Source organism: Oratosquilla oratoria, chromosome 38 (assembly GCF_046742065.1).
Source record: "Oratosquilla oratoria isolate Oo_2021 chromosome 38, ASM4674206v1, whole genome shotgun sequence".
Classification (NCBI taxonomy): Eukaryota; Metazoa; Arthropoda; class Malacostraca; order Stomatopoda; family Squillidae; genus Oratosquilla; species Oratosquilla oratoria.
Genome location: NC_134814.1, coordinates 25,156,416 through 25,173,482, shown reverse-complemented (window position 1 = coordinate 25,173,482; position 17,067 = coordinate 25,156,416). Strand labels below are relative to the sequence as shown.

The 17,067-nt window shown below is 37.5% G+C and overlaps 1 protein-coding gene across 8 annotated transcripts in view; it reads right to left on the bottom strand.

The window, feature by feature from the left end:
* Positions 1–423: 423 nt before the first annotated feature.
* Positions 424–17,067, bottom strand: part of LOC143020020 (gamma-tubulin complex component 6-like) — a 167,920-nt gene continuing 151,276 nt past the window's right edge. For all 8 annotated transcript variants that reach the window (XM_076176129.1, XM_076176132.1, XM_076176135.1 and 5 more), the window contains one exon: positions 424–1,188. In XM_076176129.1, coding sequence (XP_076032244.1) covers positions 1,031–1,188 — 158 coding nt within the window. In that variant the 3' untranslated portion in view covers positions 424–1,030. The remainder of the gene's footprint in view (positions 1,189–17,067) is intronic.

The window sequence follows — 17,067 nt, the reverse complement described above, 5'->3', positions numbered from 1 at the left end:
GTAAAGATGTGGAGAAATTCCTTTATCTTCTCCTTTTTAACAAAATTAAAAAGAAAATACATATACCAAAGGCTTTTCCACCTTACAAGGGAGGTAGCAAAAACAGACATTTCCCTCTTTCCTAATGCCCCTTTTATCCCATCCATCCATCTCCTTGGTCCCCCCTTCGTGTTCACACCTACCTTTGCCTTCCACACTTCTTTTACTAATCTTTCTTCACTCATTCTTTCTGTGTCTTCAAACCATCCCAATACCCTTTCGCCAACCCTATTTCCCATCTCCCTCTCCACCCCTATTCTGCTCCTCACCTCGTTTCTCACTCTATCCAGTAACCCCTATCATACTTCTCAGGCACCTCATCTCAAACACATTCAAATTCCTCCTCTTCCTGTCTTATGTTCCAGGAAAATGATAATACAATAATATTCTAAATGCTTTATCAAAGAATAATATTTGAATATATATATAATTTGGTTACATTAATTTCCATGGATTCAAGCAACTTCATTCTGAGATAAACAATTCACTTAGTATAAACTTTGGTCTGACCATATATGCCATCACTTTGTGCTATATCGACATATGCGTGTTTACTTAAAGGTCTTTTGATGAGGTTTTTACAGGGGACTATGATGCGAAATAGCAGCACTGCTATATTTATGGAATCTAATGTACTAATATTACAGGGGTAATACATGTAAATGTATATATCAAGTTCTATACTTCAGTGTTACCAAACTGATGAAAAACCAAAAGTCAATTACTGAAAAAGATATATTGCAACTACTATACAGTGATGGCACATTGTTTACAATATCACCAGTTACAGAATCATCTGGATGCTTGCTGACTGAGTGGGTTCAAGCATCACCATTTGCAGCAAAGGTTGAGATGATGCGAGTTTGAACTCTGCCACCAACGAATTGGACCAAGGGCATGGTTCATTATATTCCACACCACAAAGTCCTCTGTAAGGGGTACCTAGCCTCCTGACAGGGAGGAATTCACAACGTTAAACTGAATCACAGAATCATTGACTGTCTCCCAATAATTGTGACCCATATGCATTCTTAAGCACAGAAGGAATCCGAGTCACTCTGGAACCCGAGTAGAATTCATTGTAGTCAAGGCGCATGAGGAGGTCTTCCGTGCATTTTGAATATTTCATTGAAGAAAATTTGGAGAGCACTGGAAAGGAAAAAGCAGAATTACTTTATTAGTCATGAGAATTAAATTTCAATTGTTCCTTCAAGTTTCATATACATATACCAAGGCTTTTCCCCCCTTACAAGTTTCATACAAATATATACCAAGGGCTTTTTTCCCCCTTACCAGGGAAGTAGCCAAAGTCAAAGGCATCAATCCACTCCCACCCATTTCATTCCCACATATTCCACTCCCATTCATTACCTTTCCCTCCCTCTTTTTATGGCTCCTGGATGACGGATCATCCCTGCATCTCGCCCACTGTCCTGGGCAATGCAGCAAGACACTGTCCTTGAGAGACATATCCTCAAGTTTCACTAAGCAGGAAATCCACAGCCCCACAGTGACTAACAACAGTACCTGGAATCTCCCATAGATCTCACTGGGAAGAAACTTTGGACAGTTGTCAGAGTTATATCAATGTGGGACTGTTTTTACATCAGCTCAAAGTGGTTGGAAGAGGAGAGCAGTTACTGGTTGTCAGTTCTCCATGAAAGAAAAAGTGCAAGAAATACAGTTGATGTTGAGAGAGAGAGAGAGGCCAGTCTAGAGACTTGAGTATCAGATCTTCAAGGACCTCCTGATAGAGTAATGGGGGTTAACATGTTTTGAAAATGGGGAGCTTTGCTGTCCATCTTGCAGGACCGCAATGTGCAGGTACCCATCATTGATCTTTGGTTCTGAGAAAGAGAAATTGGTGGTGGGGAGCCTAGACTAGGAGGCACACAGCTGTGGTAGAAACCATCACCTTTGCCTTATGTGTTTGGACTGATGGGGCAGGTAAAGGTCACTGCTGGGAATCTGAGAGGATTCAAATACACAACTGAGTGAGTACGGGACCAGCACGCTTCCGATTATGCCACCATGAGGGAGAGAATCTTCATATCTTGTCAGCAATAACCAGCACATTGACAGTTAAAGAGACAATATCACACTGAAGAGGAAATCACAGAGATAGTAAAGGAGAGATTTAAGGAGGGCAAAACCGAGGGATAAAAGAAGTTAAGAGTGTTGAGTGAATTAAACTCAGGCCTGTATAAAATGCACTTCCAAAACCTATACCAAAGTGTATACATTAAATGAATGAAATAAAATATATACATTAATACCTAATCAGTTTGTTAAATACACTTCCAAACCAGCTGTATACCAAAGAAACTAAGATAAAATAAAATTGAAGGACAAACATATACCAAAGGCTCCCTTATGAGGGAGGTAGCCAAAGTCAAAGGTATAAATCTCCCACTCATTTCATCCCCACATATTCCACTTCCATTCATCACCCCTCCCTCCCTCCCTCTTTTCTTGGCTCCTCCTGGATGATGGGTCATGAAGCGGCCTTGCTGTGGATGTGTTGTATTTTGTGACACTGCTTCTGACTTTGAGCAGTGGGCGAGATGCAGGGATGACCCATCATCCAGGAGGAACCAAGATAAGAGGGAGGGGGTGGATGGGAGTGAAGTATGTGGAGATGAAATGGGTGGGAGTGGTTTTTATGCCTTTGTTTTTTGGCTACCTCCCTTGTAAAGGGGGAAAGGTATATGTAAATGTATATGTTTCCATTTATTCCTTCTCCATCTTTAAAGCCCCTTTCCTTGGCAAAAGAACACATTACTTCAGTTTCTGTTATTGCATCCAATTTAAAGTCCATGAGGGCACAAGATTTTTCTCATGTCTTGCATGTCCAGCATTTTCTTTGAAGTTGTTGCACTTTCATGACATTTCACTACTGTTTCTGGTTATTCCTACCCCTTTTCAAAATTGTTTGGTAAATTAGGGCTGAAACCATTTATCCATTATTTCAGCTTGTGTTCTTAAGAACCACATTTGATTATGCTTCTACAACATGGTTCCCAACAAGCAGCAAAACAGTGACACTTTACAAACTATACAAAATAAAACATTAAGAACAATAACAGGATGCACCAAAATCACCCCTCCTGCATTCAGAAAAATAATAACATATTTCTATGCAAGAACATTTAGTCTGATTTACCCATCTGACTGCATCACACAAGTCTAACCAGTTGAACATGACAAAACACACAGTTGCATACTATTCAAATATATACAAGTCTACCATCTGTATCACATAAAATCATATTCACACAAAGCTTGCAAAACAAGCTCCTTAAGAAAGATTACCAAACTCATTACTGGACCAAAACCCCTGGAATCAGATGTAGAGAAAATCCACTCAAGAGAAGCAAGAACCACAGTAGCATGCTTGCACCACACAATCAAACTGCCCTAAATGCAACCATTGCATTGAAGACACGGAGCACCTCATCTTCCATTACCCCATATTATTCCTACACATCAACACATTATTTCTTCCTTGAGTAACTTATAGCCAACCTGATGGTTGTTGCCACTTATTAGGGAGCCATGTGTCAAAAGAGACCTGGGGTAATGGATTGATTGATTGAGCTTGTGTTTTTGAATCTTCATAGACTAGCCCATCTATTTTCAACATGGTAATTCCTTCCTTGTGTGTCAATTTAATGTTAACAAAGCTAAAGAACAACTTTGATTCATCCTTACAATTGTCAATTATACATACATACATATTCCAAGGGCTTTTTCCCCCTTACAAGGGAGGTAGCAGAAGTCAAAAGTCATAATTCCATCCCACCCATTTTATCCCCATCCCACCTCTCCCTCTCTCCTTCTCATCTTGTCTCCTCCTGGATGACAGATCATCCCTGCATTTTGCCTATCGCACTGGGTCAGAAGCAATGAAACAAGATACATCACATCCACAGCAAGGCCATTTCACTCAATCGGTGACCCCCCCCCCCCTCTTGTCTTCTCATGCAGTAAAATTGAAGATGGGGAAACATCCCTTCAGGCTGCATCAAAATATCATTCACACATGATCACTTCCTAAATCACCATCTCCCACCCACTCCCTTCCATCAATAACAGTATCATCCATATATAGCCATTCTCCACTCACTTCTATCTTTTGCCTTCTCCCTTCCTTAACCCCTTCAATACAAGCCAAAATCTTGCAGGCAGCAATAGCTGCCAGACGTGCGATGTTGCGTCATAATACTTGCATTATAAAAAATAAAGTTACCGCTGTATTGCTCGTTCTCTTTCACCCGTGAATTTTGATAACCATAGAAAATATGATGAAGCCAGTTTACAGAGTATGGGGGTCACGCAGGTACAACTACAATATATACAGGGGTCCCTCAAATAACGCGGGGGTTAGGTTCCTGAAATTACTGTGTATGACCAAACCCGCGTATGCTGACTTTCCATGTTAAATACCGAGAACCGTATCTATGTATTTACCTAGTTGTATTTTACGGGAAGGGGAGCTATGCTCGTGGTGTCCTGTTTTCATATCTCATTTTATCTAAACTATTTTTAAATTCATGTATTGTTTTTGCACACACCACTTTCTCAAATCTAACTTGTTCCAACTGTCTATTACTCTGTGAGGAAAGCTGTTCTTTTTCAGGTCTCTTCTATAGTTGTCTTTTTTTATTTTCTTTCCATGTCCTCTTGTATTTCTGTCATCCCATTTTATCAGATTCTCTCTATCAGTAATTTCTATGCCTTTCATGATTCTGTAAATAGCTATCAAATCTCCTCTCTCTCTTCTTTGCTCTAGTGTCTGTAGTTCAAGTTTTGCTAGTCTCTCTTCATATGATAGTTTTGAGAGTGTAGGTGCCAATTTAGTAATTGCTCTTTGTATTCTTTCAAGTTTTTTATACATTATTTTGTACTTGGTGACCATATCGTTGCTGCATATTCCAATTTTGGTCTATCAGGGTGATTAGAATTTTCTTCACCATTTCTTCATCCAGGTATGTAAATGCAACTTTGATTGTTCTTACTAAATTATAGGTTTCTCCAAAAATCTTATTTATGTTTCTCAGGTGACATATTATTCATAACAATGACTCCCAGCTCCTTATCATTTTCTACTTTTTTTATTCCTTCTTCTCCCAATTTATATGATCCTGTTATTCTGTTTTTACTTTTTCCAAATTCCATTATACTACACTTCTTTGTATTGAACTCCATCCCCCACTTCCTACTCCATTCCTGTACTTTATTTAGATCTCTCTGTAGTGATTCACAATCTTCTTCCGTGTTCACTTTTTTCAATAGTTTTGCATCATCTGCAAAGAAGCTCATATAGCTTTCAATTCCTTCATCCATATCATTAATATATATAGCAAACATTATTGGGGCCAGAACTGTTCCTTGTGGAACACTGCTTATTACTTCATCCCATTTTGAGTGTTGGTCTCTTATCACTACTCTCATTTTTCTTTCTTGCAAAAAGTCTTCCATCCAATTTAGCAGTTTACCCTGTATTCCTCCTTCAGTTTCTAATTTCTTAAGCAACTTCTTATGTGGTACTTTGTCAAAAGCTTTTTTTTAGGTCTAGAAATGCACAATCAGCCCATCCATCTCTTGTATTATATCTATTAGCCTTGAATAGAAACATATTAAATTGGTGACGCATGATTGTCCTTGTCTGAATCCAAATTGTCTTGGATTTAGCACGTTTTTTTCTAAATATCTTACCCATCTATTTTTGACAATTCTTTCACAAATTTTTGCTATTGTACTTGTTAGAGAGACTGGCCTATAGTTGTTAGGGTCTTCTTTATTTCCCCCTTTATATTTAGGTACTATATTTGCTTTTTTCCAATCTTCTGGAACTTTACCTTCTTTCAAGGAACTGTTTATTATGCTATGTATTATGTCTGCCAGTTCATTCCTGCATTCTTTCAAAATCCAGTTTCATCTGGTCCATGCGATTTTCTGACATCACGATTACTCAAGTGTTTCAATTTTTCATTCTTTGTTACTTCTATTTCTTTCATAGGGGGGACTTTCTCTTTCCATTCAATCTCTTCAGGTTGTATGTTCTCCCTTGTATACACAGATTTAAAATGTTTGTTCATAATTTCCGCCATTTCAATTTCCTCTGTGTATTCAATTCCTCCTTGTCTTAATTTCTCCAAATCTTGTGTGTTTTTCAGTTTGTTTACAAATCTGTAGAATAGTTTTGGTTGATCTTTACATTTTTCTATGACATCTTTTTCATATTTTCTCTTTTCCTCTCTGCACGCTTGTACATATTTCTATAACAAGTATATATTTTCCATTTTTCTGGTCTTTTGTTTTTCTTCCATTTGGCCCAAGCTTTGTCTCTTTTGTCTTTTAACTCCCTACAACTTTTGTTGTACCAGCATTTTACATATTCTTTTTCTTGTTTTTGTCTTGGGACATACTTTTCTACTTTTTTATAGATTTTTGTCAAAATATTCCATTTCTCTTCTACTGTTGTATCTTCTTTGTGAATTCTTTCCCAGTTTTCATTTTGGAAGAATTCTCTTATTTTATCAAAATTTGCTTTTTCATACATCAATCTTCCTTTTCTATATTGTTCATTTCTTTTCATGTATTTTTTCTCATTTAGTTCTAGTTCTATCAATATGTGGTCACTTTTGCTTATTGGTGCCTGGTATTCTATCTTTTCCACTATTTCAGGTTCTGATGTGATTATTAGGTCTAGTCTCGATGGTTCTTCATTTCTATACCTAGTGTTCTCTTGGATCCATTGTGTCATTGTGTGGTCAGTATTCATCTCAAGTAGAACACTTCCCCATGAGTCTTCTCCACCCTTTACAGTCATCTCTTCCCAGCATATTTCTTTGCAATTATAGTTGCCCATCATAACTATTCTTCCTCCATCTTCCATTATCTTGTTTAGTGTTATTCTTGTGTCTTCTAACATGCTTTTATGTTCATTCTCTTCCCACGAGGCTGTTTTTGGGGGCACGTAGTTTATTACAAACTTTCTGCTCTTCTTATCTCTATCTTCTACTTCTATCATAATCATCCCTACTCTATTGTTCCCATATGTGACACTCTTCACGCTTATATCCTTCTTAGTCAGGAACATAACTCCACACCCTTGTTTTATCTCTCTGTTTCTAATCCGATAATTATATGCATTGTGTCCTATGCTGTTGGGTGGTAGTGGACCTTTTAATTTTGTCTCAACAATTCCCATTATGTCCGGATCTTTTTCTTTCAGATATTTGTTCAGTTCATTCAGTCCTGTTATTAATCCATCTATATTTGTGTAGGATACTTTTAACTTTCTGTTATTTCCATTGTATTCTCTGTTTCTCTCTGTTATTTTCCATTTCTTCAATTTCATATTCACTACTCTCCAGTAGAATTCTTGTTTTTCTGTCTCCGTTCTGGTCTCGTATTTTTTCTTAGCTTCATGTCTTTTCCTTATTTCCTCCTCTCTTTCCTCTTTATTCATTTCCCATTTTATCCATACCTTCTTATATTGTTCACTTGTTGCTAGTTTCCCTGTTTTGGACAAGATATTCTCTGCCGTCGTTTGTGACCTGAATTTAATCTTAATTGGTCTGGTCTTGTCTGTACTATATTTCCCAAGCCTGAATTTCTCTTCGATTTGTTTCATTATTTCTGGTTCATCTTCCTGAACTAATTCTAGTAAATTTCTTACTTTTTCATTTTCCTCTTTGATTCTTGTGGTTCTATATATCTGGGTTATGTTTCTCTTCCATTCCTAATATAATTATACATTTCTTTTTGTCTGCAAAGTCTCCTACAATATTCTCCTTCTGTCTTATCACTTTGATAATTGAGTCTTCAGTTTGTTCTTTCATTTGCTGTTTAATTATATCAGAAAATGCAACTTTACTATTTTCTTGTATCTTCCTCCACCCCTCTGCCTCTTTTGCTATTGTTTCTTTATTGTCTCTATTGTTCTTTTTTAATTCTTCATTCTCCACTTTAACTTCTCTTAAGGGGGTTAACTCTCCTTTCGGTGATTCGCTCGATCGGATTATGCATTTCTGGTCCTCCCAACTTTATTTTATTATGTAAGACAATGGAAATTTAACACAATGTGCAGGGAAATGGGATGCATCTGTGACAGAAATTTCATTGAAATCCATTAAAAAAAAATTTACACAACAGACGATTTACTTGCAATTTTTAGTTATTTTTGAAATGACGTTTATTTTTCCAAAAGTATGAGAATAATGATTTCCTTTGGCGTACAGCTAGTAGACATCCAGATGTACCTAAACTAGTATACTCGTAATTATAAGTGAAAAAGAAAGTCAGCCTTACAGCAAATTATATAAAAAAAATAAATAAAAAAATAATCAATTTTAAAAAATTGTCAAAAATATATATCAAGTAGGTTAAGAATGAGTTTACTAGTTTTGTTAGATATAAGTATCACGATCATTTTCCAACAAGAATGATCAAAATTGCTTATTTACACACGGTTATAGATACTTTTGTCCAAAAAACTAGTTTTGAGAAAATAGCATTTTTATGTTTATATATTCACTACTCCATAAAAGTACCTCCAAAGAGTATCAAATGCACATATCTACTTACATAATCCTTTGACCATTTCTGGGAAATAAGCAGATGTTCATTATATTTCTTTTCTACCCATGCCAGCTGAGAATCGTGACAATCCTAACCTTCCATATCCTTAATGGTACACATGCATTACAATCCCTTTGCTAAGGTGAGTATTCTTGCACTTCTCAGGTTCAGAATGGAGCAAAATACTTTGGCAACTATCACATCTGACATATTTAGTTATGGAGTAGTGAATTTATAAACAAGAAATGTATAAAACAGGATAGCACGTGGAGAAATGACGCACGCATACGCTGAACCCTTTTTTGATCGCACTGAGTGTGGTGACTGCTGCCTAACCTATCGTACAACAATATCAGAGTATAAAATTCTAAAAAAAAAAAAAAAAAAAAAGACAAAATACAAAGAAAACAAACCATAGCAAAGAAAGGGGCGTGGCTGTTGGGCGGACCTTTAAATCTCTGGCCCGTTAAACCTGCCATTACCTGAGAAGGGTGGCGTTATATGTCTGGAAACCAGTCCCGCAATGTTCAGGGACACCACACCAGTCCACACACGAAGTTTGACAAAATCAAATATTTTTCACCGAAATGAGAGGCAACCCCCTTAACTGTCTTTTTAGGTCTTCTATTTCATCAGTTAAGTTTTTGTTCGCCTTCTCTAGTTCTTCCAATTTTTCAAACCTCTTGGCAATTTTTGACATTTTGCCAAACCTAATCTCCCAATGCTCAGCCATTTGTTCAAGTTTTTCCTCCAGTTTTGCCAGTCGGGGGAGGTTGGTATCCGCCGCCCCCTCATTAAATCCTTGGAAATTATAATCCTCACCTTCCATTGAACTGCTCTTATCTATGTTTCTGATCTTTACAATTTTGTTAGTCCCATCATCGAAATCCAAGTCATCTGTTCGGCGTTTGTTTACAAGCCGCCTGGACTCTTGGACCAAGTCCTCCCCTTCCTCATTTCCCTCAATATCCCTTCCCTTCTCCTTCCCTATCACTTCCCCACTATTCCACGAGCACTCCCCTTCCCTATAAATACAAAAAGGCACTTCCTGGATGTTGAGATCCACGTAGTTTTTCCTTTTTCTTTGGAACACCAGTTCTCGCCGACCATTCGGTGAAAGTGTGTGTATTTACCTAGTTGTATTTACCTAGTTGTATTTTACGGGAAGGGGAGCTATGCTCGTGGTGTCCCGTCTTCATATCTCATTTTATCTAAACTATTTTTAAATTCATGTATTGTTTTTGCACACACCACTTTCTTATCTAACTTGTTCCAACTGTCTATTACTCTGTGAGGAAAGCTGTTCTTTTTCAGATCCCTTCTATAGCTGTCTTTTTTTATTTTCTTTCCGTGTCCTCTTGTATTTCTATCATCCCATTTTATCAGATTCTCTCTATCAGTAATTTCTATGCCTTTCATGATTCTGTAAATAGCTATCAAATCTCCTCTCTTCTTTGCTCTAGTGTCTGTAGTTCAAGTTTTGCTAGTCTCTCTTCATATGATAGTTTTGAGAGTGTTGGTGCCAATTTTGTAATTGCTCTTTGTATTCTTTCAAGTTTTTTTTTATACATTTTTTTGTACTTGGTGACCATATCGTTGCTGCATATTCCAATCTTGGTCTTATCAGGGTGATTAGAATTTTCTTCACCATTTCTTCATCCAGGTATGTAAATACAACTTTGATTGTTCTTATTAAATTATAAGTTTCTCCAAAAATCTTATATGTTTCTCAGGTGACATATTATTCATAACAATGACTCCCAGGTCCTTCTCATTTTCTACTTTTTTTATTCCTTCTTCTCCCTACTTTATATGATCCTGTTATTCTGTTTTTGCTTTTTCCAAATTCCATTATACTACACTTTTTTGTATTGAACTCCATCTCCCACTTCCTACTCCATTCCTGTACTTTATTTAGATCACTCTGTAGTGATTCACAATCTTCTTCCGTGTTCACTCTTTTCAGTAGTTTTGCATCATCTGCAAAGAGGCTCATATAGCTTTCAATTCCTTCATCCATATCATTAATATATATAGCAAACATTATTGGGGCCAGAACTGTTCCTTGCGGAACACCGCTTATTACTTCATCCCATTTTGAGTGTTTATCACTACTCTCATTTTCCTTTCTTGCAAAAAGTCTTCCATCCAATTAAGCAGTTTGCCCTGTATTCCTCCTTCAGTTTCTAATTTCTTAAGCAACTTCTTATGTGGTACTTTGTCAAAACCTTTTTTTAGGTCTAGAAATGCACAATCAGCCCATCCATCTCTTTCTTGTATTATATCTATTAGTCTTGAATAGAAACATATTAAATTGGTGACGCATGATTGTCCTTGTCTGAATCCAAATTGCCTTGGATTTAACACGTTTTTTTTTTAAATATCTTACCCATCTACTTTTGACAATTCTTTCACAAATTTTTGCTATTGTACTTGTTAGAGAGACTGGTCTATAGTTGGTAGGGTCTTCTTTATTTCCTCCTTTATATATGGGTACTATATTTGCTTTTTTTCCAATCTTCTGGAACTTTTCCTTCTTTCAAGGAACTGTTTATTATGCTATGTATTTTGTCTGCCAGTTCATTCTTGCATTCTTTCAAAATCCAGTTTGCTATTTCATCTGGTCCATGAGATTTTCTGACATCAAGATTACTCAAGTGTTTCAATATTTCGTTCTTTGTTACTTCTATTTCTTTCATGGGAGGGACTTTCTCTTTCCATTCGATCTCTTCAGGTTGTATGTTCTCCCTTGTAAACACTGATTTAAAATGTTTGTTCATAATTTCCACCATTTCAATTTCCTCTGTGTATTCAATTCCTCCTTGTCTTAATTACTCCAAGTCTTGTTTGTTTTTCAATTTGTTGTTTACAAATCTGTAAAATAGTTTTGGTTGATCTTTACACTTTTCTATGACATCTTTTTCATATTTCCACTTTTCCTCTCTGCACGTTTGTACATATTCATTTCTATAACAAGTATATATTTTCCATTTTTCAAGCCTTCTGTCTTTTTTCCATCTGGTCCAAGCTTTGTCTCTTTTAACTCCCTACAACTTTTATTGTACCAGCATTTTACATATTCTTTTTCTTGTTTTTGTCAAAATATTCCATTTCTCTTCCACTGTTGTTTCTTCTTGGTATATTTCTTCCCAGTTTTCTTTTTGAAAGAATTATCTTATTTTATCAAAGTTTGTTTTTTTTGTACATCATTCTTCCTTTTCTATATTGTTCATTTCTTTTCATGTATTTTTCTTCATTTAGTTCCAATTCAATCAATATGTGGTCACTTTTACTTATTGGTGTTTTATATTCAATCTTGTCCACTATTCTAGGTTCACATGTAATTATTAGGTCTAGTCTCGATGGTTCTTCCTCATTTCTATACCTAGTGTTCTCCTGTATCCACTGTGTCATTGTAGTGTCAGTAATCATCTCAAGTAGAGCGTTTCCCCATGAGCCGTCTCCACCCTTTACTGTCATCTCTTCCCAGCAGATTTCTTTGCAATTAAAGTCGCCCATCATAACTATTCTTCCTCCATCTTCCATTATCTTATTTAATGTTATCTTTGTGTTCTCTAACATACTTTTATGTTCACTCTCTTCCCACGAGGCTGTTTTTGGAGGCACATAATTTATCACAAACTTTCTGCTCTTCCTATCTCTGTCTTCCACTTCGATCATAATCATCTCAACTGTATTCTTTCCATGTGACACACCTCACGTTTATATCCTTCTTAGTCAGGAACAAAACTCCACCCCCTTGCTTTGTCTCTCTGTTTCTAATCCAATAATTATATGCATCATGTCCTACACTGTTGGGTGGTAGTGGACCTTTTAATTTTGTTTCTACAATTCCCATTATGTCCGGTTCTTTTTCCTTCAAATAATCATTCAGCTCATTCAATCCTGTTATTAATCCATCTATATTTGTGTAAGACACTCTTAGTTTTCTGCCACTTCCATTGTGTTCTCTGTTTCCCTTTTGTTTTTCTCTTGTATGTCGAATTTCCTTGGTTTTATATTCACTACTCTCCAATAGAATCTCTCTTTTTCTGACTGTTCTGTTCTCGTTTTTTTTCTTAGCTTCAAGTCTTTTCTTTTTTTCTTCCTCTCTTTCCTCTTTATTCATTTCCCTTTTTATCCATACCTTTTTATATTGTTCACTTGTTGCTAGTTTCCCTGTTTTGGATAAGATATTCTCTGTCGTCGTTTGTGACCTGAATTTAATCTTAATTGGTCTGGTCTTATCTGTACTATACTTTCCGAGTCTGATCTTCTCTTCGATTTGTTTCATTATATCTGGTTCATCTTCCTGAACTAATTGTAGTAAACTGCTTACTTTTTCATTTTCCTCTTTGATTCTTGTGGTTCTATCTGGGTTATGTTTCTCTTCCATTCCTAATATAATTATACATTTCTTTTTGTCTGCTAAGTCTCTTACAATATTCTCCTTCTGTCTCATCACTTTGATAACTGAGTCTTCAGTTTGTTCTTTCATTTGCTGTTTAATTATACCAGTAAATGCAACTTTACTATTTTCCTGTATCTTCCTCCACCCCTGTGCCTCTTTTGTTATTGTTTCTTTATTGTCTTTATTGTTCCTTTTTAATTCTTTATTCTCCTCTTTTACTTCTCTTAACTGTCTTTTTAGTTCTTCTATTTCATCAGTTAAGTTTTTGTTCGCCTTCTCTAGTTCTTCCAATCTTTCAACCTTTTCTGCAAGTTTTGACATTTTACCGAACCTAATCTCCCAATGTTCAGTCAGTTTTGCTAGTTGGGGGAGGTTGGTATCCGCCTCCCCCTCTTTAAATCCTTGGAAATTATTATCCTCACCTTCCACTGAATTGTTCTTATCTATATTTCTAATCTTTACATTTTTGTTAGACATTTCGTCGTCACTAAATTGGTCGGGACCTCTTTTGTTTACATGGCGTCTGCCTGCCTGGGCCAAGTCCTCTCCTTCCTCATTTCCTTCCATTTCCCTCCCCTTCTCCTTTTTCCTCACTTTCCCACTACACCACGAGCAATTTCCCCCCCACCCTGGGATCCACGAAAATTTCACTTTTTCTTCAGAGCATCCTCTACGCCATCCGTTCGGTGGAGTGTGTGTGTGCGCTCGTGTATGTGGTGTATGTATGTGTTTGTGCGTATATACATGTGTGTGTGTGTGGTGTATACACATTGTGTGTGTGTGTGGCGTATGTATATGTGTGTGTATGTGGCGTATGTATGTGTGTGTGGCATGTGTGTGTGTGCGTGCGTGCGTGTATGCGTCTGTGTTCGTATTTGTGTGTACACGCACGCGCATTCACAACATACACTGGTTGTCTAACACGTGTCTACGTGTGTGTGTCTACACGGGTGTAAGCGTGTATATGTCTGTTTTTGATCTCCCAAACCACCACCGCTAGTAACAAGAACCTCATAAGAGAAATTAAGACATGACAAGCGCAGTCATTATTAGATTTATTAGTTGTGTTGCAAACGAAAGAAACATTACACTTCAACGGGTTAGGGCGGTAAAATTGTTTGCGATGTTGCCGTGTGTGTGGATATGCATGCCCGACTCGGCGCGAATTTTAAAACGGTTCTCTACATTTGAGATGGTTTTGAAATAAAATCCGCGTATGATTGAATCCGTGTTATTCGAATCCACGTTATTTGAGGGACCCCTGTATAATCAAGACGCCAACATCGGCATCCTCGCGTACCCACGTGCTCCTCATGACGCCTACATAGGCGTCATCATATCGAAGGGGTTAACAGACATCCCCCTCTTTCTCAGCACCCCTGCTACCCCATCCATCCATCTCATCCTTGGTTGTCCCCTCAGGTTCATGCCATCCACCTCTGCCTTCTACACCTTTCACCAATCTTCCCTTTCTGTATCTTATGTATTATCTTCTGAATTTCTTGTTCTGTCTGTCCTATTTCCCCCCACTTCCTTTACATTCCAAATCTCTGCCCCATATAGTGCCAAAGGCACAATCACACCACTTTTCATTCCCAAGATATTTACTTGCTTCTCTCACTCTACATTTACCTCCATCTTCATTCCCTATGACATATACTCATAAATACTTAAATCTATTCTCTTAATCTAATCTTTCTTGTTTAACCACTTAAGTACAAGTAAAATTTTTGCATGCAGCATCGGCTGCCATGTGTATGATTCATCACATTACTCGCATTATAGAATATTAAGTCACTACTGTATTAAGGGCCATTTACACGGTCAAACAGTTTGACAAACCCGGTTTGTCAGGCAAGTGTTTGAAGTGATGTTTGACCGTGTGAATGGGGTATTTGGTCATCAAACACATTTGTCGAATGTGTTTGACAATCAAATACCCTATTCACATGGTCAAACATCACTTGAAACACTTGCCTGACAAACCGGGTTTGTCAAACTGTTCGACCATGTAAATGGCCCTTAACCACTTCCATACGGTGACACCTACGTAGGCGGCATGAGGAGCAAGTGGGTACTTGATGATGCCGACGTCGGCATCTTGATTATATTTATTGTAGTCGTACCTACATAACTTCCATTCTCTCTAAACTGGCTTCATCATATTTTCTATGGTTATCAAAATACACAGGTGAAAGAGAACAAACGATTGAGCACTGACTTTATTTTTTATAATGCGATTGTTGTGACACAACATCGCACGTCGGGCAGCTAATGCTGCCAGACGTGCGATGTGCCCCGGAGTGAAGAGGTTAACTCATTCTCTTTTACTCTGAGTAATAATAAACACAGAACACATGATCAAACCAGTTCACAGAATCTGGGGATAACTCGTGTACAACTACAAATATATATACAGGAGTCCCTCAAGTAACGCAGATTCGAATAACACGGATTCAATCATATGCGGATTTTATTTCAAAACCATCTCAAATGTAGAGAACCGTTTTAAAATTCGCACCGAGTCGGGCACGCATACGCACACACGCGGAAACATCGCAAACATTTGTGGTGACTGCTTTCTATTTTACCATATACAGTCGATCCTCATATAATGCGGTCATTATGTAAACTGGGAACTGCTCAAACAAGGGTGTGGGGTGAGGGGATAGCAGTGGGTGGCTGCCTGCGGTTACATGTCAACCTCTGGGTACTGATGCAGGAGGGAGGGAGAGGGGGAGTAGGGGGTGGTAGGGGGGTAGCCAACAAGCTTTAGCTTGTCGCTTCCACCACCTGCGCCGTGCTATCGTGAAATTTTACTGCCCTAACCTGTTGAAGTGTAATGTTTCTTTCGTTTGGAACACAACTAATAAGTCTGATAATGACTGCGCTTGTCATGTCTTAATTTCTCTTATGAGGTTCTTGTTGTTACTGGCGGTGGTGGTTTGGGAGATCAAAAACAGACATATACACGCTTACACACATGTAGACATGCACACGTAGACACGTGTTAGACAACCAGTGTATGTTGTGAATGCGCATGCGTGTACACACAAATACGAACACAACATGCACGAACATGCTTACTTGTACATGTGAACACAGACACATACACGCATGCACGCACACGCCACACACACATACATACGCCACATACACACACATATACATATGCCACATACACACACACACATTTGTATATGTCACATACACACATATATGTATATATGCCACATACACATATGCATCTACGCCACATACACACACATGTACATACGCACAAACACATACATACGCCACATACTCGTGCGCACACACATGCACGCACACACACCCGTAAAATACAACTAGGTAAATACACACATTCGATAAGGCATTCAATAAGGTACCTCTTAAGAAATTAATAAATAAGATAGAATCAAAGGGTGGAATCAGAGGAAAATTATTGGAATGGATGGAAGACTTCCTGATTGGGAGGAAAATGAGAGTTGTAATTAGAGAAAAATTCTCCAACTGGGAAGAAGTAAAAAGCGGTGTCCCGCAAGGATCGGTACTAGCACCAATCATGTTCGCCGTATACATTAATGACATGAATGAAGGCGTGGAGTGCTATATGAATTTTTTTTGCAGATGATGCAAAATTACTTAAAAAGGTAAAAACGGAAGAGGACTGCAACTCATTGCAACAAGATCTGGACACAATATGGAATTGGACTCAAAAGTGGGAAGTGAAATTTAATATAAAGATGCAGTATAATGGAATTTGGAAAGAGTAAAAACAGAATATCAAAAGAATACAGAATTGGAGAAGAAAAAATAAAAAAAGCAAACTCTGGAAAAGATCTTGGAGCGATGATTGGAAAGGACATGAAACCTGATAAGCATATAAATAAAATATTTGGAGAAACCTACAACTTATTGAGGTCAATCAAAGTGGCATTTACTTATATTGGATGAAGAAATGATAAAGAAAATACTAACTACACTAATAAGACCAAAACTTGAGTACGCAGCATCACTTGGACACC